General features: G+C 38.5%; 2 protein-coding genes across 3 annotated transcripts; one reads left to right on the top strand and one right to left on the bottom strand.

Annotated features, from left to right (window-relative positions):
- Window positions 1-127: 127 nt before the first annotated feature.
- camk1a (calcium/calmodulin-dependent protein kinase Ia) lies at window positions 128-10,804 on the top strand. Of its 2 annotated transcripts, none has more exons than XM_068652404.1 (12): window positions 128-256; window positions 1,410-1,528; window positions 4,002-4,133; window positions 4,782-4,856; window positions 5,980-6,118; window positions 6,190-6,316; window positions 6,559-6,634; window positions 6,932-7,044; window positions 7,118-7,196; window positions 7,310-7,397; window positions 7,475-7,637; window positions 8,640-10,804. In XM_068652404.1, the coding sequence occupies exons 2-12, from the start codon at window positions 1,443-1,445 to the stop codon at window positions 8,687-8,689; spliced, it is 1,128 nt and encodes a 375-aa protein (XP_068508505.1). In that variant the 5' UTR covers window positions 128-256; window positions 1,410-1,442; the 3' UTR covers window positions 8,690-10,804. The 2 variants fall into 2 exon arrangements, with proteins under 2 accessions (XP_068508505.1, XP_049590020.1); XM_049734063.1 differs by having other exon boundaries at window positions 8,627-10,804.
- Window positions 10,294-15,308, bottom strand: si:dkeyp-67f1.2 (uncharacterized protein LOC556106 homolog). Its single transcript, XM_049734065.2, has 9 exons — window positions 15,121-15,308; window positions 14,939-15,034; window positions 14,365-14,394; window positions 13,935-14,052; window positions 13,797-13,855; window positions 12,934-12,984; window positions 12,752-12,836; window positions 12,525-12,651; window positions 10,294-12,440 (listed from the first exon to the last, which is right to left on the bottom strand). The coding sequence occupies exons 1-9, from the start codon at window positions 15,200-15,202 to the stop codon at window positions 12,354-12,356; spliced, it is 735 nt and encodes a 244-aa protein (XP_049590022.1). The 5' UTR covers window positions 15,203-15,308; the 3' UTR covers window positions 10,294-12,353.
- Between the last annotated feature and the right edge of the window lie 6,240 nt (window positions 15,309-21,548).

Genomic DNA, 21,548 nt, shown 5'->3' with positions numbered 1-21,548 from the left:
CTGCATTTACAAGTGTAATGTAGCTCGTTTTTTTTAATGGAAATTATATCCCTTTTCCCTCCCATCCAAATCGTTTTTATGCTGCTGCACTACGTCCACGGACGTGCGTATCTTTGACGTCAGGGGGAGCACAAACGGAGCGGCAGCGCTGCGCACAAGCCCGGCCAACAGCAGCAGCAGCATCAGCAGCAGCATCAGCAGCTCATCTCTCTTGAAGGCAAGGAGCGCGCAACCCCGGGCACAAATCGCCTTTTAGGTATGTTTTATTCCTTCAACGAATTGATTTCCATGGCTTTCATGAATGCGCAAATTATAAAGTGTCCGTGCATGACACCCGTGTGAACGAACCTAACGATGCAGTCTTGCTTTGCGTGTCACATCCTTGAGTGGTGCAGTACACCCACAGTGGTTTCATGCACGCTCGCAAGCACAATTTTAATTTGGACCAAATATGTCTCTCTGTTTAAAATTCATTTTTTGAGAACATATTTATGAGTGTATTAGCTACAAATTTTGCACTGACATATCTTTAAAAGCTTCCACTGGTGTCATCAACTCATCTCTTGACCATGCAAGTGATGTTATTCTTTACATTTTTTTTGCTTCTTATTCTATGCCTCCTTTTTGTAACTGGTCCTGTTTGACCTACTTCCAAGCGGTTATTCAGGCTGCCTGTCAGCAGATTGAATTTTTTTCAGGGATGCAAATTGTGATAAAACGCTGCAATCTTTGCTGTTGCTCATCAACAGCAAACTGAATTTTAAACTGAATTTGGAGTGTTTAGTAATTTTTAAAATTCCACAAAGATGGTGGCCGGTTGTCATGTTAATGGGTTGAATCACAGCTCAGGTCCTCCTATGAAGAGTTTGCATGTTCTCCCCCTGCTTTTGTTCTTTGCATACACTTACCTTCTTCCCACATTGCCCAAAAAATATGCATGTTTGGTTAAATGAACACTTAAAATTTCACTTGGTGTGAATGGTTGAGTAAATATGCCCAGCGATTGGCTGGAGACCAGTCCAGGGTGTACCCCCACTTTTCTTACCCAAATTGAGCTGGGCTCCAGTTTACTTGACCGTAATGAGGACAAGCGTGATCGAAAATAGATTAATGGTGTTGTCTCATTGTCATTCAGTGGAGTCAAACATGAGCTGCACTAAGCATTAATCACATCAGGCTAAGGGAAGTACTGGATCTATTTTTGCAGACTGTGCAGCAGCATCTCTAAAATATAATTATGGACATTGTACGCCACAGCAGTATTCAAGTAAAAAATAAAAACATATTCCAACTTATGCCTTAATGCTTTTGCATAGTTTGTGACAAAAAGTCAGATTTTCAGCATGTGTTTTGTTTCGGTGAGGGCTAACAAATGAATTGTGCGTGCTGCTTGTCTCGTCTCCTCTCAGCTGGAGTGTGGCGAATCCCATCAGTGCGACAGGATGCCTTTAGGAGAGGACGGCAATGGGTGGAAGAAGAAGACGTCCGACATTAAAGAGCATTATGACTTCAAAGAAGTGCTGGGGACGTAAGTTGGAGTGGCCCTGTCATAGCAATGGCTGAAAAGTGGGACACTGTAGCTTTAAACTCGTCTAGTGGTTAGTGTTGTACAAGTGACTCGAGCTGTGTAAATTACCAAAATATTATTTTGGGTTATATAATATAGATTGTAATTGTAGTCAATTGTCACTGATGCCGGACCTGGCATAAAGTCGCACATGAAAAGCTCCTTATAGGCTCGGAGAGACGATTACAGAGAAGCTCTTACAGGAATTCAGCGCACGAGGTTAATTGATTTATGTTGAAATATTCAATTCTGGCTAATCCTCACAGTTTGAGGCTTTGTCGAGTGTCAGGACGAAGTGTCCTCATTCAAGAAGATGTGACAGAAAAGACGCTCGTGTTCTTCGTCACAAGAGCACACTGCAGTCAACAGACATAATGCACGATCAGAAGTGTTACAACACCGCTCGTGTCTCACTTTGGCTTGGAGCCCTGTGATCCATCAACGAAAAGTGTGCTCAAGTCAATACAATTAATAAACTGTACTTTGGAGACTCACTCAGTTCGTTAGTATAAACTGTTGGTTGTTTAAAAGGGATAGTCAGTCACTTCAGTTAGCATCACTGGTTGTCATGGCATCGAGTCTATTAGCAGTAAGTTAGGTGGTTAATTTTAATTGGTAACATATGTGGTCAGTTAGTTAGTTAGTTAGTTAGTTAGTTAGTTAGTTAGTTGGTTGGTTGATTGGTTAGTTGATTGGTTAGTTAGTTAGTTAGTTAGTTAGTTAGTTAGTTAGTTAGTTAGTTAGTTAGTGAGTGAGTGAGTGAGTGAGTGAGTGAGTGAGTGAGTTAGTTAGTTAGTTAGTTAGTTAGTTAGTTAGTTAGTTAGTTAGTTAGTTGGTTGGTTAGCAGTTAGTTAGCTGGTCAATTTTAATTGTAACATATGTAGTCAGTCAGTCAGTCAGTCAGTCAGTCAGTCAGTCAGTCAGTCAGTTAGTTAGTTAGTTAGTTAGTTAGTTAGTTAGTTAGTTATGAAACTTGGTGTTTTCATTTATATTCAATTGTAAAATAATCTGAATTTTTCAATATAAAAGAAACACTTTTGATAGTGTCCTTAGTAGATTAATATAAATACATGACCTTGAGAATATAATTGCAGAATGCAATAATACACAGTTAGCGTAAACATTTTGAGTTTAAAGCAAGACAAAGCAATACACACATGGATACTTAGAGCAGACTACAACCTTACGATGCAGAATGCAGTTTAGGATGGTATTGATCGAGTTTACACAGCAAAACGATCAACATTATTTATGCTTCTCTTTAGCCATGCATGGAAAAGCTCTTGGTTAAATCTCAATACGTAGTGCTCAGCAGCAAACCCACAGAGAGCAATGTCTCCAAGGAGGAATGAGCTAGTGGATGCTTAATTACATGTGTCTCACAGCAACAGTAGCAGTGTGTGACTGCGCACATGCTCTCTAGGCTCCCATTTACGAGAGTCACTGACTAATATTGGGTTTTGTGCGCATGACCTTTCATTCTGGGATCAACATACGAGGAGAACTTTTTTTTCTTCGTACTCCCGATGGTCACTGGCCGCCCTTTACCGTCTCACGGCATCCCTGCGGTCTCTAACAATGTTTATGGCCTCCTCCTGTGCTCTCCCCCACGCTCCTGTGTAAATACATGCCAGTCTCCCCCTCACTGTAATGCATAATGCAGTCTGGTGTCGTTTGGAAAACAGCCACGCTACATTTGCGGTATCTATTATTGAACAGGTTAAAGATAGCATCTTTTTTTTTCTTTTCAGTTTTTTTAAAACCAGCTGCACGTAAGTTTTGTGGCCTCAACTTTTGAACCCTTCTCTTCTCTGTCATGTAATCACTTTGAATTATTCATCCAATCACTAACACACACACCACATAAAAAAAAAAAAAAACATCCTGATGCTTATCACCAAAGGGTGCTGATTATTTGTTGAATCATCTCATTACTTGCCACAAAGTTAATCTAATTCAGCTCACGGTATCTTGCTAAAGTAAACTAGCATGTCACTCTGGTAAGAGGTACATCTTGCTGCCATATATAGGATATTTTGAAAATTGTTACAGATGAGTGACTTTTAGTTGATTTTCAAGTAAAAATAGATTTCATATTCTATATGTCGAACCCAGCAGCAAAATGTTTTTAGGGCCACCTTAAGCCATCTCTTATTAACATTTTTATAGTTTTTTTCTGACACTTTTTTTTACCCTCCGAACAGAGGCCTTTAGATTTTGTACCGCTATTTTTTAACTTTTTTTTTAATCATATGTACTCTGTAAACTTGACATTACATATAGATTTTTATGCTTTGACGTGAAATCTTTTAATACCAATCTAACGAATGTCAAGCGTTCGTGAAATCAATACAATATGATCAGAATGAACTCTGTAATCACTTATCTCTCTCTAATCTTCCTTCATATGTCCACTACTTTTTTTTTTGCCCAGGGGAGCTTTCTCGGAGGTGCTTCTCGCCGAGGAGAAGAGGACACAGAGGCTGGTGGCTATCAAATGCATCCCCAAGAAAGCTCTGGAAGGCAAAGAGAACAATATAGAGAATGAGATCGCAGTACTGCACAGGTGAGCTGACCATCCCCAAAAATCCCTCCTGTTGTCCGGTAGAAGAGTTTAATCTCAGGCAGATTATACGCAGGAGGTCAAGTGGATGGGCCACCGAATGCATGGTGTCAGTAGAAACAGTAGGATTGTGCACCGGAAATGTCAGGAGTAAAGAAGATAAACCTATTTTTAGTGTCCCTGTTGCCAGGGCAACAGCACACAGAGGCGGAGATGGTGTGGAGTTCCCTGCAGCAATGTATTGAAGAGAAGGAGACGTAAAGGGGAGGAGAAGAAGTGAAGGTGGCTGCTATGGACTGAAATTCGAAGTCACTATTAAGCCAATAAAAGAGCATTATGAGGAGAAAAAAAAACAATCTGGGAAAGAGAGCAGTTGCTCAGCCTGCGATATCCTCCATCATCTGTCATAGTGTTAAAGTGAGATGTTGACATGCGATGCCCTGCTGGATGCTTCACGCTGTATTTTTTTTTTTTTTTTTTTACACTTGCCGTCATTTTAAAATCTGCTCCGAGTAGCATATTCATCAGCTCAACACTGTCCTTGCGTTATTTTACACTCGCGAGGCATTCTAATAGTGACATAACGCAACAATAATGCCATCTGGTGACGGAATGTTCTATATAGTAATTATGCTCTCCCGACATTTTCAGAATCAAGCACGCTAACATCGTCTCCTTGGAGGACATCTTTGAAAGCACATCTCATCTGTACCTCGTCATGCAGCTGTGAGTTCTCTTTTCAATTTGAGAGCTGATAAAGTGGAATTAGAATTGGTGAGGGGGGGCAATTTAAGATAAAAGGCAGATGTTTCATTTTTTTGGTAAGGTTTTATTACTTTCTACAAACCTGTTCTTGTAAAATAATCTTCTGCTCTTATGTTATGCAGCACACGCAGCATACTGTCTGTTCTAAATGAAATATTCAAACCTCTCAGCAGCAGCAGCAGTTTTTTTTTTTTTTAATGCAAAGAGACGCTATTCAAGTTGTTGGACATCCTTCACTATAACTGGTGCCAAAGTGCCACATTTACTGTCCAAGTAGACTTTCAGTATATGATAAATGTGTCAATGTGTTCAAAATCAAGCAGAAAAGTTTGATATTCTCACTTTGACAGAAACATAGCATGTTTAAATGTTTAATGATAACGTTATTTTGTTTGAGGAAAATAACAATGACAAGAGGAGTTCCTCAAGGCTCTGTTCTTGAGACTTTTGTTTTAACACATTTTTTAAAGTGTTTATGTGATCGTCAGTACCAACTATAGCTGGTGTTTGTAAAGTTAAATTCTACATGTCAATGTATAGGTTCAAGGCCTTGAGGACCTACACTTGTCATTTTTCATTAAAATGAACACAAATTATAGTTTAGAGATGTCTAAACCTTACACAGAAGTTCCTCATAGCTCTACTCTTAACCCACTTGTATTTAGAAGCTTAAGAAACAAAGGTGGCAATTAAGCAGGCTTCCTTGGCCTGTTTAACACAAGTGAGAAAATAGAGTCTTGAGGATGGTTTGTGATCTCAAGGCACTGAACACAAGTGGTTCGATGGCATAAAAATATATCCGTGGTACCTGAAATAGAGTTCCTCAAGCCACGTTCTTGAGCATCATGTTAAAAGTGTAACAAAAGTGGCTCAAGACCAGCACCAAATTGTCATATTTCTCTTGAACATTAATACTAAACAGATGTTTGCAGATGACATGCTACAGTGAAGCAGAATTCCTCAAGGCTGTTTAGGAGCCATTTGCGTCCAACTTGTCAGCTTGTCATTTTTGCCTTCAGCTTCAATACCAACAACAGCCTGTCACTCAGTTATAATTATAATCAGCTTCACTTTTGTCACGCAGTGTGTCAGGCGGCGAGCTGTTTGACAGGATTGTGGAGAAGGGCTTCTACACTGAAAGAGATGCCAGCCAGCTCATCCACCAGATTTTGGATGCGGTCAAATATCTTCACGATATGGGAATTGTGCACAGAGACCTGAAGGTAGGATGGAAAAAGATAAATTTGGCAGTCTACAATCTGCGTATTTGCTCTAATAATAACTATATTTGCAGCCGGAGAATTTGTTATATTACAGCATGGACGAAGACTCGAAGATCATGATCAGTGACTTTGGCCTGTCCAAAATTGAAGGAGCGGGTAGCGTTATGTCCACAGCCTGCGGAACTCCCGGATATGTGGGTGAGGCATTTATTTCCCGGGTGAGCCACTCCTCACTTTTGTTTGCTCAGCACTCGCTGGCTCAGCTGACATCCTCTCGTGCACATTGCCTCGTGAGAGGCTCTCTCATCCACTACTAAGTCAAGTGTAAGCGATCTATAAGTACTCTCCACCGTGTTTAACGTGACCCGACAGCACGCCAAGGTCAAGATGACTTTGTATGATATCCTCACCGATGCTGTGCTTTTGCGTGTGTTGATCAGCTCCTGAGGTGCTGGCCCAGAAACCGTACAGCAAAGCGGTCGATTGCTGGTCCATAGGAGTCATTTCTTATATTCTGTGAGTTTGAATAAAATCTAAAATCATTTGTCGAAACAAAGCGGCCCAAACAATACGTGGCATGCTAATACATATGGCAAAATAGTGAGCTGACTACATTAAAAGCAAATGTCATGAATAAGCATAACAGTTTGATTCTGGATTGGGTGGAAATGGTGAAAAAAATTGTACGATTTATAGATTTAAGTGTGACAATTTCATAATGTAACAATTTGATTTGATTCTGAAATGTTGCACCACCTTTATTGTACCAAATGTATATAAATGTTGTTGTTTTTTTTCTAAACATACCCTCAGACTTTGCGGGTATCCTCCATTTTACGACGAGAATGACGCCAAGTTATTTGAACAAATCCTGAAAGCGGAGTATGAATTTGACTCTCCATACTGGGACGATATCTCCGAATCAGGTATCCCTAGCATTAACATCCAGATTACACGAATCAGAAAATACTTCATTATCAACAGAACTGTCTTTCGTAGCCAAAGACTTCATCTGCCACATGATGGAAAAAGATTCTTTGAAAAGATACACATGTGAACAGGCCCTTCAGCACCCTTGGTAAGAACCACTTCTCATGAACTGATTTGCTATTTATTGTCAGGGTAGCTCATTTGCATATTTACACAATCCTGACTGGACAACAGATTAAAAACAATGTGTCACTTACCCAGGATCTGTGGAGACACCGCTCTGGACAAGAACATCCATGAATCTGTCAGTGCTCAAATCAAGAAGAACTTTGCCAAAAGCAAGTGGAAGGTTGGTGATTTGCAAGAAGGACAACGTGATCAGTATTTGCTCTTCCTTACTTTACCTACTTTCTTCGTCCAACGCAGCAAGCGTTCAACGCCACGGCAGTGGTCCGCCACATGCGCAGGTTGCAGCTGGGCACCAGCGTGGAGGGGCCCAGTCAGATAACTCCCACCAGTCCCTGCCATGGACTCCTGCTGCCCGAGGAGGAAGAAGAAGATGAATTGGGGAATGGAGAGAACGAGAGTTGTGAGTTTGCACAAGCGCTCGAAACATTTATCATGGTTTTGCAACGCATACACCTCAACACGTGGTTTACGATGGTGAAAATGGCAAGATAAACTCATCTTCGAGCACCACCAAATAAGAAAGCCTTACTTGCCTATTTGTAATTACGGATCGCTCCATTAAATGTGACAGAAAAGCCATTGCTTACTGCAGTAAAACAGCAAATTAATGAACGCACAGTTACGAGCTGTCAGCTCACAATATTGTCACTCTAAACCCGAAACAACTCAATAATTTAAAGCTGATGGGATGCGACGGATCAAGGGTCATTAACGTGGTAATCTATTTTTTAATTATGGACTTTATTCTGTTTACCCTGCTCTATTGTCCTCAATGGATGAATAAGTAAAGCGTCACCTCCATAGTCAAACACACTCTGTTCTGTGAGCCCGATTGGCTTCCAGTTATTCTAATTTTAAATTACACCCCATATAAATAAAACCACATATACTATTATATTAAAGCTATATATTTTTTATAAATGCAAGAAAAGCACAAAACCGTGCCACGTGCATGATTCGGCATAAAAAAAAATCTGAAGTTAACTTGCATGTCTCAATAAAACAAGAATTTCATGGCAAACCTAGCGTGCTCTGACTGACCAATCAGAGGATAGAAGATTGTTGATGTTATTATGCATTCTGTGGTGACTTTGAAATGTGATCAGACAGTTCTAGTGACTCTGAAGGTCCTGGACAGATTAGATTGCCATGGCAACATATTTAAATTGAAATCTGATTGGACACAGGATGCAGTGCAGCCAAGGAAATCACAAATTAATATGAGTGAAAGGGACAAATACAAATGAAGTTGTAAATTTCAATCATTGCTTTCAGCCTCCCACTGCCCTTTGGCAAGGCAATAGGAAGTGCAATACTACCACCTACTGTGGTCTGTTGGAATTACTGGAATGAATAAGCATGACGTATATGCCATCTCGTTACATCTAGTGTCGCACTACAGCGATGACCGCCGTGGAAGCGCAGAGGGCAGCACTGACCGAGACAGCCTGAGGAGCTGCACATACTGCTGCAGGCCGGCCAGTCGCATCTGACCACAACCTCACTGTCTTTTATTGATTTTTTTCTTTTGCTAAATGATATATTGAGACCCTGTGGAGTGCACAGAGAGCTGCTGCCCACCCAGTCTGGCTCAGAATGCAGATTAGTGATCAAAAGACCTGAGATGGTACCCTTATGACAGACATTGTTTGCTTAGTTGTCACATCTACCCAGTTAAAGGTCATCTGCTTGTTTTGGGTTCTTTCATTCCCACCCCTGAATCCACGTTTTCTTTTGTCTCCACAAGGGGGAGCTGATGACTTAATGCATGGATCACTTATGAATTTTGCTACTGACTGCAAAATGTATTGAAAGATTAAATAGTTGGACATGTGAGTTCAAAAGGTGAATAAGTCAAGACTGTCATAAAGGAAAAAAAAAATCTGGGTCGTACTTGCCTGCAGCGTGAACCGAATCACACCTTTGAAGTTAAACGATTGAAAGGAAGTCTCTCTTTGCTCTGGCTCAGACTGGGTTGGTGGCAAGCCGTGCTGACCTGAAAGTGTATGCATGATATTGGGGGAAGGTGGAAATAATGAAGATTCTATTTTTTGGGTTCGTTTTATGGCTGTTCTGTTATTAAAGGCTCACACTGAGATCCCCCTCATGAGATTATCTTTCATGATTTTTTGGAATGGGCCAAACAGCCCAGGTGGAAAAGCCCCAAAACACCAATGCATCCATTTTCTATACTAAAAGGCCAAGCACACCCTGGATGAAATTAAAAAGAAAAAAAAGTCTCATCATATATAAACTAAATGATAAAATAAACAACATTTTGCTCATTACTTCCCGGGGTCTCAGTGTGGGCGCTTCGCCTGCTCTGTGCTGTGCAACCTCTAGTGGAAAGTCGGTCTACTGTTTGCATGACCTGGTTAATTAAATATGTTTACATAAATGATGATCAATTAGTATACACAAATGATAATGAATATGATGATTATTATTATTACTACTCTGTTGTATTGACAATGATGTACTTCTGTAATTCTTTTGAGCTATATAATGTGAAGTGAGTAACACCAAAAGTAATGTTGACAAAGTACAAAAACACAGCACAGTGGACGTTTTGTTTGACGTTTTTTTCTTTTTTAAAGTCTATTCATGTGTTAAGTACTAAATGGACAAACGTATTGGGACACATCACACAAGAAGTGGAAATGGAAGACATTATGAGATTTTCTCAGGCTTTTGCAAGAACTCTAATTGTGAAGTTGGAGGATGTAACATCTTGATCTCTTTTGTGTTGAGATAAATGCTCAAAGGAGATGAGGAAAGATGAATCATTACCATATGAATATGTGTCTCCTTACTTTTGTCCATGTCTTATTCATCTCAAAGTTCCCTGTCATGTGTAGCGATGAAAAAAAAAAAAATACATATCTTGGTTGGACAAAAGTGCCAACTACAAAACAAATGAGTTTAAGGGAAAAAAAGGATAAAAGGGAAAAAATCACATGGACTGCGGTCCCAAAGCCATACTCATGAAGTCAAAATGCCTGAGTGCACATACATCTTTTTTAGTGTGTGACTGAGAAAAAGAAAGATGGATGTGATTCTCAGACAGAAAAGAGGAAGACAACAAATTGGGGATGGTGAAAAAAATCTTTCCTTGAGTCACGCGATCATCAAATTAGGCTGTATTGAATCATGTTTTTGTATGTTGACCCATACTTCAAACAGGTTAACCATATTGTGCAGTAAAAAAAAAAAAAAAAGAAAGCAATCACTCTGTATTTCTACAACTTGTGGAAAATATGCAAAACATGTGTGAAGGGCTTCATTCAATGTCAAATAGCCATCTTTGGACCACTTTGATATACAATATCAATACATGTTGTTTATGCTTGTTTTATCCATCCAAAGACGTCCAAAATACATTGAAAAAAAGAAGCACTGTAAATATAAATATATATAAGTATATATTGTATATCCTTTTTTTGTAAAGCTGTTTTGAGCTACAAATGTATGGATGCAATGCATCATGGGTTATTGAACAAAATGTAGGAGAATACAATTTGTACCCACTGAGAGCAGGAAATGGAATAAATCTTCCTTGTCTATGCATCGTGTTTGTCTTCTGTCACTGTGTTGCATTAGCACATATATGAATGCAAAGATTTTCAATGGAACTTTATTTATTTCCCACCTAAATGTATAACTTGTGAATTTAGTTTAACCTGACTCTGTCAGTAAAGTATTTGACAATATGCTTATTATTGTGTGTATTAGTGAACCCCCAGTTACAAGTGTAAAGTGGAGAAAATGCTGTCCAAAGTGTCAATACTGCCCCTGGCTGGCCAATTACGGAACAGCATCCAATATAACTGCAGTATCAAATATAGTATATGAAACGAATATTTTGTACAATACAATTTATTAAATAAATACAACTTGTCTATTAATTATACTTAATAAAACTCGTAGTTTCGATTTGAAATACATCTAGTCCTGGAACTTGTATGACATACATTTTCTCCATGAGAAAAACATGCAAAAAAAAGTCACCTGTCACGTTTTGATAATGACAACAATATTAATCATTATAACGCACTTTATGGATTGCAGCGGCGGCTTAATGGGCGACACCATGCTTCCTCGCAGTAAGAAGCCTCACAGGTGTATAATGACAGCGCAGTTAGTTACCCTGCAAGGTAATTTGACAGTCTGATGAATTGTAAATGGTGAAAAATAGACAACAGGTATTGCAACAGGTATTAACTACACTGTGATATTAATCAAATGTAGATTTAAGAAATATTCTGCATTTGTGCACAGCCATATTAAAAAAGACCTGAAAAGTATGGCATGCAAATGTGTCTGTTTACAGTTAATTTATTTAAAAAAAAAAAAAAAAAGGGAAAATTATTAGCTGGAAAAGGAAAACTAACCAGAGACAGAAGGTGCGATCGATGAGCTGTCAATCATTTGCATTCGCAGAGGTTCAATTTTCGAGTTCGAGGTAAAGGCGAGTGTTTACTTAAATTTATGTTTGTCATATAACACATAAAAAGGAATCCGCTGATGAAATATGTAGTAGGTTAATTTACACGTCTTTAGTGTTTACTCATTTGCACTCTGACACAATTTTTTCACACAGTTTGCAAGTGGGAATTTGCAGTTCACTGAAGTTTGTCTATTGTGCAAATGAGGACTGAGATGCCTCAAGTGTTGTCTCAAGTGAATAGTTAATCCCTTAGTATATAAAAAAGGAATGAGAGCGTTACTGTGAAAAACAATATCACCCATTTCATCAAATACTTTGCAGATAATAAAACCATGTTGATCGAGTGTGGTATAGAAATTATATATACAAAAAGGAACTAATTTTAGAGAACTTCTGATTATACTGGTATGTACCAGTGCAATAGTTTGGCCACTTTAATAAGACCTCAGAGTTTCATTATTCTGCTCCATTTGCATGATGACTAAGTGATTCTGATGAGGTTGCCAAAGGCACTTTCAAGTGATATTGACCTGGACTTGTTATGAAGATAATGCAAATGGTTTCATAAAAGGAGGGAAAAAAAATGTCCAATATTTGCTTTAAGCCAGTAAACGGTAAGTGCAAAACATTTATTTTCATATTAAAATGATTGTTTATGAGAAATGTTTTTTAAGAGCTTCTGGGGAAACAGCCGCCCACCTCCACCGCCACGGGCCATCCGTCATAAAGGTTGCTTGCGTCGTCATTAGCAGATCGCTGAACATCCGAGGAGACGTTGACTTGTCAGAACTGCGTCTTTCAACGTGCATAAATAGAAGCAATGGGAGCGGGGTCACTGACCTTCTCAAAGGAGCTTCTGCTTGCTGCCCCGCCTCTTCCCGCAAACACCCAGTTGTCACGGTAACCTAGAGACTCGATCAAAGCGCTGCCCATCCCGACAAAAATCTCCCTCATTTCTTTTGTCATCCTGCCATCGAGAAGTGAAGTGGAGGAGAAAAAAAATGAAAGGTGATTTTTGTGGAGCGGGAAATCATTTTAGTGGATGAGTGTCTGGGAATTGGACCTACTTTGTTGTCGCGTCGTCAAAGGAGGCCACAATGACAATCTCTCCTGGTTTAATCTCTTTCAGGTACGCCAAGATGTCCTCTGGGACTTTGGCAGCCGAGAAAGTCGGATTAAATTAAAAAAAAAAAAAAAAAAATGGAAATAAATCATCTTTGTGAAAAAGATTTCCAAAACACGTCCCTACCGCCATCTTTCATATTCAGATAGCCACATCTGTCCACAGCTCCGTTCTCACCTGAGATGAAACAAACAAACACGCAGACGTGTTTAACATCTTTGCCAGCTTGCATTCATCATCGTATCATCTTCGGCATATGCATGTAATGTCGGCTCAATTAAAATGAGCATGTTTTACCTTCTCATTTTCCATCCCTCATTTGTCAGCCGTTACTTCAACAGTATGCATCAAAATTTAAATCACTTTGCTTGATGAAGAGAAAATGTCGACAGAAGTAAACAACATAGAAATCACTGACGAAAATATATTCAAAGTTCAATCAGTAAAAACGCAAAAAAACATCTACCCACGTATTAAGAGGGCTCTTGCAAGATTAAAAAATAAAAAATAAAAGATGAAGAGTCTTTGAAAATTGAGTCCATGCAGTTCAACCCTGACGTGAAGCGTGTGCATATCAAGCATAACCTCTGACTTCTGCTCAATACACAAGGGTCAGATGTATTTAAAAAAAAAAAAAAAAACAGTAACTTAAAAGATTTTCAAACATGGTAACATTTTGAATTGAGGACACCAGACTGTTTGTAAAAAAGACATTTCTCTGCCTTTAATCCTAAATCAATTCCTAACCGAAAATTGCAGAATTCAACATGTAAGATTCTGAACTGAGAAAGCCTTTTGGATAAAAGATTAAATGTTTTCAAGAACCAATGAATGCCTACTTTACTATAGCTGATTATTTTTTATCTTTTCTAATTTCATCTACAATGCGAGTGAGACATACTGGATCTGATATGGACAACACAAAAGTAAAGAAAATGAAATCACAAATACAGATTACTGTATTTGTAAATATTTGGATTATTACTCACTGTTTACAACAACAATATTGAGTCCAGGTCCGACATTGTTCAGTACGTGGCTCATGATGCTGCAGACATGGAGTACATAAAGAACGTGAAGGGTCACAGAGGTTTGCACAAATGGTTCTTGCGTACAGGTGAACTTACATTTTGCCATCGAAACAGATCTTGGGCCCGACAACATTAGCTGCTCCACTCTGCATGTGTATCGCAAAGTGATCGGGTGGGCAATTTCTGGAGAGGTTGCATTCTGGTGGAGGGGTTACTGCAGTATTTACAAAATTTATTGAGATCAAGAAAACAAAAAAAATTAGAACAGATAAAATATAATAACTTATTGAATTTTTGACAAGAATAGTTGAAATTAGCGGAAAAAGTAATAACTGCGAGAATATTGTTTGAATATTACAAGAAAAGCTACAATCTTTTTATTAGTTGTAATTTTACGAGGAAAAGTGCGAGCAAATTGAAGTTAAAAAAATACAGTTGTAATTTCATTAAAGCTATTCTGGGAGAAAAATGTGCAATTTCACAAGAGTAAGAGATTGTCAAAATTAACAAACTTCATACTGCTCACTTGACTGGAATTTTAGTTTGATTTCCATTCCTGCAACAGAAAGAAGACAAAAAACATGAACTCAATAAGGCATGACAAAATTATGATATGTATCAATTAACAATATAAAGTGCCTTTGGTGCCTTTAACACAATCGCTTAGTCAGCCATGTTCGTCTGTCTCAAACAAGTATCTAAGCTTATGTTGTGTAGTTTTCATCATATTATGAGTGTATAATTGGACGTTGTCTACCTTAACTTGTCCTCCCTTTCATTGTGAAAGAGATTTAATTTTTTTTAGAAATTTAAACATATTTCTTAATCAATACAGTCAGCTTGATAATCAAAACATGTTGGTAATTAAGTGAAGATGCTCATTAAATGCTAATAACCAGAAATGTCCACCCTGTCATCAAGTTCACAAATTTTGCTGATTGCATAACATTTTACGCTGTGAATTTATTGCAAAAAATATGTTAAAACATCTAACAGCATGACAACTAATACCACTTAAAATAAAGCATATGAATTTCAATGGAAATTTTAATTTGGGTGAAATGTGGAGCTCACAAAGGCTCTGGAAACATGAAGCTCACCCAGAAGATCTCTTGCTCTCTGCCGAATGCGTACGTAGTCGTGCGAGATGGCCCACACGACCACAAAAACAACAATTACAGCAGCGTAGGGAGCAACTGTCAGCCACAAAGAGCAAGAGGATGTTAGTCAACGCAGCATGTGGGCTGTGAAATATATAGTACATCAGCAATGAAAAGCTCACCTCGAAGCTTCATGTCAGCGACAAATGAGTCCGTTCTGTTTCTGATGTATTTGCTGTCAGCAACACAGCTGCTTGGTGTCATGTCATTCGTTCAGGATGCCTGGCCACGCATATGCATGAGAAGGACCTTTGGATGTGCAACAGCGCTCGTCCTTGTGTTGGGAGAGTAAGCAGGATGTGACATTGTATGGGTACACACCCATGGAGAACACAGCCATCAAGTTTCTCCCACCCACAATGTCAAATATGGGACGGCATCCATTCACAGGTCAGTGATAGAGCTTAAAGTAAACAAAAGCGTGTTTGGATACACACAAAAGCCACAACCCGCTGTCATAAAACAAAACGATAAGGTCAAAGTAAAAAAAAAGTCAAAGTCTGCTTTATTGTCAATTTCTTCACATGCCATGACACACACAGAGATCGAAATGACGTTCCCACTATCCCACGGTGACAAGAAAGTTTACAATTTACAAACAAGTAATCAACACAAGAAAAATAAAACAAGAAGGCACAAACAATGAATAAATAAGAGTGATGAGGATCATTCTTGTTTGCTTTACTTAATGTGGGTTATTTTCTCCACAAAATCAAATTGTTGTGGTCAACAAAATGAAATTGCTACTTGATAAAAGTCAGAACAATGCGTCCATGTGCAGCTCTAATGAATGATGTGTTTAGTGCACACTGTTAAATTATGTTAATAACAGGGCTGTCTGTATAAATTGGCATCGCAGTGCTAAAAGAAAGCAAGATTAGCCCAAGAGTTTAACATTTAAGGTTACACTCCGATGATAAAATTAAGATATGTCTGTATTTGTTCCATACAGACCAATAATTATAATCTTTTGTAGCAGTTTTGATGTCATTTCTCTACTTTTATCATTTTATTGTGGCTTACTTTGCGACACTTCTGATAGACTGCCTGTTGTGAAGCTTCATTTGTGCGGTGCAAAGAAAAAGTCTACACACCCCTAATTCAAAAGCAAAAATCACAATTACCAGAATAAAGTTAAAAAAAAGAAAAAAAAGTCTAAAAACTAATTCACACGATTGGAATCTTACAAATTATGACGTTTTAATTAAACTAGAACGGAAACAAATATACATTTATTCTTTTTTTTATGGAAATAAAGGTGACAAAAACAACAAAGCAAAGGATTCAACCTTGGGAGGTTTAAGGTGCAATTCTTTTTTCTTACACTCCAAGAATCACCAGACGAACAACAGCCTGAAAGAATGTGAGAATATTTTCTTTATTTATCATACCTTCGGCGGTATTTCATTTACAAGGACTTTTTCTTCCCGATTCATATTACAAAGGTTGTTTCTCTTACACTGGTGTGGCCCTCATATACACTCTTGTACAAAATGAATATGATTCTCACCTTGACAGAAAATTGTCACACTGAGTTTGAGAAGAATGTTTCTTTGACATATCACAATAATCCTCCACAATTTTCCGACTTTTGATATTGGCCTTCCAAGGTGTGAGTCAGTATTTAAAAAAAAAAAAAAAAAAAAAAAGCCATTTTTTTTTTTTTAAGGAGCTATTCATCCGAGATGGTTTAAAAAGACAAGAAATACCATGCATAGAAGGTTGTATCTAAAGCGCTCAAAATTTTTATTATATATTTTCTTTGATTATTTTATTCATGATTTAAGACAAATTATGAAAGATCTATGTGCTCACCAAGCAACATTCTCCTGTGAAAAGGAGAAATTCTGCCGACAAGCTCAAATTCCACTGAAGTTTAATCAGTGTGCAATGTAAATAAAACTAGAATTTAATGATTTGAAAATCGTTCGTCCTATATTCGATTCAATACATTACAAAACAAACGTTTTTTAAAAAAAAAATATGTTATGGTTAGGTATAAAAGGACTTCACAGTCGCTACTAGAAGACAAATGAAAAAACAAGATAAACCCTTACGTTTGTATTGATGACAAGCATATTTGTAAAGCACACACACACACCAATAGTAATGAAAAGGCCAGTAAATCAAGAAAGCACAAGGTCCCATAACATAGAACTTTTACATCTTATGTGTACCTTAGACCGTGAGAGATTTACTTTGTTATACATGAACAAGGTCGAGTGATGTAATACCACGCACGGCCAGCATAGGGCGTCTTTGCACTGCCATTAACACATTCAAAATATTAGGGTATTTACATCAATAGGCAAGAGAATTGGAATTGTGGATTTTTTTCTAATAAATATGTTTTTTGGGAAGACTAAAACAACACAATCAAAAATCTTTAGAAGCAGCACAGTGACCAATTGGTTAGCACATTTGCCTCACAGCCATGTTCTGGGTTCGACCCTATGCCCAGGACCTCCTGTGCAGCGTTTGAATGTATAAATGGTACAGAGAGGGTATTGGTACTGTGGGTTTTGTTTTACGTGTTCATGTAAGCATACATGTGTCAATCATTTAATCTTTCATGTGTAATTTATAAGGTATTGTCAGAATGTCGGCTGTTCTCTAATGAAAACAATCGCTATGGGTTGATACACGAGTTTGAAATTCAAACATTACCAGAAACTAGACACACACAATACCACATGTTAAAATATGAGTTTACTTTTGTGGCACGTGTGTATTTCGGCTTCTGGGAAAAATTCTGCAGACACATTGATCGTTTTTCCTTGTCCTTTCAAGTCGGCTAATGTAAGCAGGAAAAAAGGAAAATAAGGCTTGAAAAGTGAAGCCAGCCCACTCGCAGACAGAGGCGGACTATTTTTAGAAGTCAATTACGGGGTTTGAGACATCCCAAATGTCAAATGGCCACGTGACGCCACTTATTTTATAACATGATAATGTTGTATATATTCAACAGCCATTTTCAGCCTGCCGTTAGAAATAAAAATGCACATGCAACAATTAGTGACCTTTACTGCGTTGCTAGTGAAATGGTGTTTTTCTCTTTTTTTTTTTTTGGTATTCATTGCTTGAAGTCTATTATATTTCGTGTCATGTCCGAAATGACCAGTGAGAGGATATCGCATCAGCTAGAAATGGCTTTTTTCACATGTGGAGCTGTGTCGGTAACAATTTGTAACATGGATTGTCAGTGCTGTTGTCGTCTAGCCAAAACGCACAGAATACCTCGGCTTATTTTGTCAAGATCAAGATAACAGACGAGAATATGAATATGCCTTGCAAAGATTTGAAGTTTTACACTTGTTGAAGGGGGTTTGGTTAAACTGTCAGTATGTTTTAAGAATGCTCTAGTAGTCATGGCATGGTCACTTCCAGCAGTCATTGGGCTGCTATTCCAGCAGATCCTGTCAAGGTCAACACACACAAAAAAAAGCCAATTACATTCGATGTGGGAACGGAGACTGCATTATCTTGTATTATGTCAAAGGGACTCGTGAGAATACAGACATGTAATCTAACCGGTCCCATCTCGTTAGGCTTCAAAATGATACGATGCTAGTGGTCCAAAAAATGACCAGACCAATCAGTGTCTTAGGGGCGGGGCTAAACTATGATTTTAGAAGCGTCGTTTTTCAATTCAAACTCACATGTGACTGGAAAGTCAAAACCAATTACTTAACCCCTTTTTGGACTGCACTTTTTTTTTTTTTTTTTGAGGTAGTCACTGTTGTGTCCTGAATAGAGAATCTGGAGAATATTCTGATGGACATTTACGTAACAGATTATGAAGCCAGACTGAGAATTTAAAAAATAGAGTACAATAAAAGTAAAAATATGTTTCTGACTTGGTTGGGTGTATGTCGTATGCAATTAGAAGTTTATGTTAAGAATGTCACAAGGTGCGTAAATGAACATTTATGACCGACATTGGCAAACATGCACGTTAGTCATCAGGAGCATTCTGAAGTTGCCGTGAGGGCAATGTGAGGTTGGGATGCCCTCGATTCCCTCGACCCTTGCCAGATGATCCCCACTAGCGACGGGGCCAGCCAATACTAAACAAAAAAATCCGGAAAGGCTGATGGCGAGAAAACGGGAAGGCGATCGGGCAATGCTGACCTGCAGCTTGCCCCCACACAGCACCACCAAGCGTGCATGTATGTGATGCATTAAAAACAATAGAAGAGTGTTTTAACATTAAAACTAGAGGACGGGCAGGGCAGAAGAGCAGAAATGCTGGGCCAGGAAACAGCACAATTTTGCTGAAGCCCGGTCAGCCTGTCGCATCCTTATGCCTTGCACCAGCCACCCCCCAGGGAACCCTGAAAATGAGTGCGCCCAAGAGTGTCGAGTGAGGAATATTTACAGTGTCGGATGTGGACATAGCCAGCCCTAACCAATGTGGCACCCAAGGGGAGATTTTCAATGGCGCCCCACTCCATCAGCGATTTAGGCTTACAAAGGGAAATAGAATTGTTTTTACCATTGTCTGTAATTGATAAGTCACCTAATTTACAACAGGATTTTTAAATAGAATTATCATTAATGGAAACATGTTTTTTTTTCCTATGCACGTATGGTATACAATGTAGGCTATAATTTTATTGTCATTCCAGAGAAATGTTATTTTCAGACGCAGTAAAGCAGTCAACTGTCATTTTGTATGGCATGTATGGATTCTAACTTATCATCATTATTATTATGTGTGTAAATCTAAAACAATGAAGATGCTTTGAGTCAATTTGTCAACCAAAAATGACATCATAGTCGCTCTTCTCAAATAACAAAAAAAAAAAAAAAACGGTGAGCTGTGATTGGGTAATAACCCTGAGCAACTATGACGTCATTTTCAGTCAACATGTTGAAAAATGGCTGCCCTTCGAGATAAATAAAATCAGGTAGATTTTGTTGCTTAACTCATTCCAATATTAATCGGAATATCGTGTGACCCCACTTTGAAGTAATTAAAAAAATAAATGAAATAAAAAGAGGCTTGACTTCCCTTTTAAATAATGTTTCACACATTTCTAGCCTCTTCTGGCAACAAAATACACACACCTCATCTGAGTTGTATTGTGCTTCTGCTGACATTGCTGAACTTTCCTCATTCAGCTGTTTGAGCATAAGGTATTGATGGTTGGTCTCACTGGAAAATTAGACAGAGTGAAGTGAGTTAAGAGATATATAACACTGAATAATACACAAGTTCAAAACACTTACCCGAGTGGGAAGCAGTATGTCCGGATAACCAAGACAAAAGATGCCAACGCCGTCATTGACACAAAGGCCACAAAAGCACAGATTACAGGGTCAAGGCTCATCCCAACCTATAGACAAATAAATCCAATCAATTTTAAACATGAGGCAGTTTAAGGCCACGTAAAGCCAAGCACTTGCTTCATGGCTTGTGGCGCAACTAGGGGAAAAAAAAATATGACAACAATGTTAGTGATTCACACACACGCGTGAAACGTAAAAAGGCCAACAGAGAGCTGCACTTTCTTCTCCAGGCAGTTTGCACCTCAAACAGGCTTTCACAGGCTTTCAGCCAAAATCCCAGAATTCCTGAAGGAGGTTTCCAGGCTATCCTTAAAGCCATCTTTTTTATTTTTGCAGCTGTTCAGCTCCCTGAGGAAGACGTCTGAACGCCTCAAGTGAGCTACGCTTACCTGTGTCATATCAAAGCTTGACAGATGTGGTGATGTGAAGACCTGTAGAAAAAAAATAATATACCTGTGCGTGTTTGAATTGCTTCCCGAGCTGTTCCATTTTTGCCAAATGTCAACTGACGCCCACCAACCTACAAATATTAGTAATATTAAATAGATGGATTGTGGGTCGTAAACACTAGGGTTTAAGTCAGTGTTCTGTGAATCAACACCAAAGGGGTCTTGACATTGTTGTAAAACTGTGGCGCATTTGATGAAACCAGTGGGAACATCATTTAATCATGTTAAAAATGTTAATAGTAGATGTCTATTCTAAGAAAATGGCGTAATGCCCATAAAATTAAAAATACAATAGCAATTTGCTTTATATTTTTAGAGGCTGAAGTGGGTTGAGTCCATGTGAATTGTCAATGTAATTTCCCATCATTTAATGACTTATTTTTTTCCAAATGCAAGCCACAAATAAAATACTTTGTTTAGACAATTTCTTTGAATTGGCTTCTGCAGGTTATTTTTCACAATACTTACGCATAGCAGAGTATCCGAGCGCATCGAATGACCTCAGATTTGTTTATTGCTTTAATCTTTATTTTCTTACAACCTCAGCCATTTCGTGAAGTTCATCTTTAGTATAAAGCGGGTCAAAGCACTTTGTCATGTCACAAAGGTTCACTATGTGATGTCTTTACGTACCTTTGTGATGACGGCAGAAAAAAAGAGCGGGGGTTCAATAGTCCAGGGTGCTACATCCTGCAACATTAAAGTAAATATTTTATGACTTTAAGTGGTGCTTTTGCTCAGGCACATTGTTAGTTTGGCAACGGTTGGTTATTTCTGGATCGTACTCACCTGTCGGCGCTCTTAGCCCC

Source organism: Syngnathus scovelli, chromosome 11 (genome assembly GCF_024217435.2).
Source record: "Syngnathus scovelli strain Florida chromosome 11, RoL_Ssco_1.2, whole genome shotgun sequence".
In the NCBI taxonomy this organism is placed as follows: domain Eukaryota; kingdom Metazoa; phylum Chordata; class Actinopteri; order Syngnathiformes; family Syngnathidae; genus Syngnathus; species Syngnathus scovelli.
This window is presented reverse-complemented; position numbering and strand designations above follow the sequence as displayed.

Excerpts from the sequence above, each read along its gene's own strand:
- camk1a (XM_049734063.1), top strand. The coding sequence starts at position 1,443 with ATGCCTTTAGGAGAGGACGGCAATGGGTGGAAGAAGAAGACGTCCGAC. Across the intron at positions 6,317-6,558 it reads CGGAACTCCCGGATATGTGG|CTCCTGAGGTGCTGGCCCAG; the intron begins GTGAGGCATTTA and ends TGTGTTGATCAG. Across the intron at positions 7,398-7,474 it reads TTGCCAAAAGCAAGTGGAAG|CAAGCGTTCAACGCCACGGC; the intron begins GTTGGTGATTTG and ends CGTCCAACGCAG.
- si:dkeyp-67f1.2 (XM_049734065.2), bottom strand. The coding sequence starts at position 15,202 with ATGACACCAAGCAGCTGTGTTGCTGACAGCAAATACATCAGAAACAGA. Across the intron at positions 15,035-15,120 it reads CGCTGACATGAAGCTTCGAG|TTGCTCCCTACGCTGCTGTA; the intron begins GTGAGCTTTTCA and ends TGTGGCTGACAG. Across the intron at positions 13,856-13,934 it reads ATCTGTTTCGATGGCAAAAT|CATCATGAGCCACGTACTGA; the intron begins GTAAGTTCACCT and ends CCATGTCTGCAG.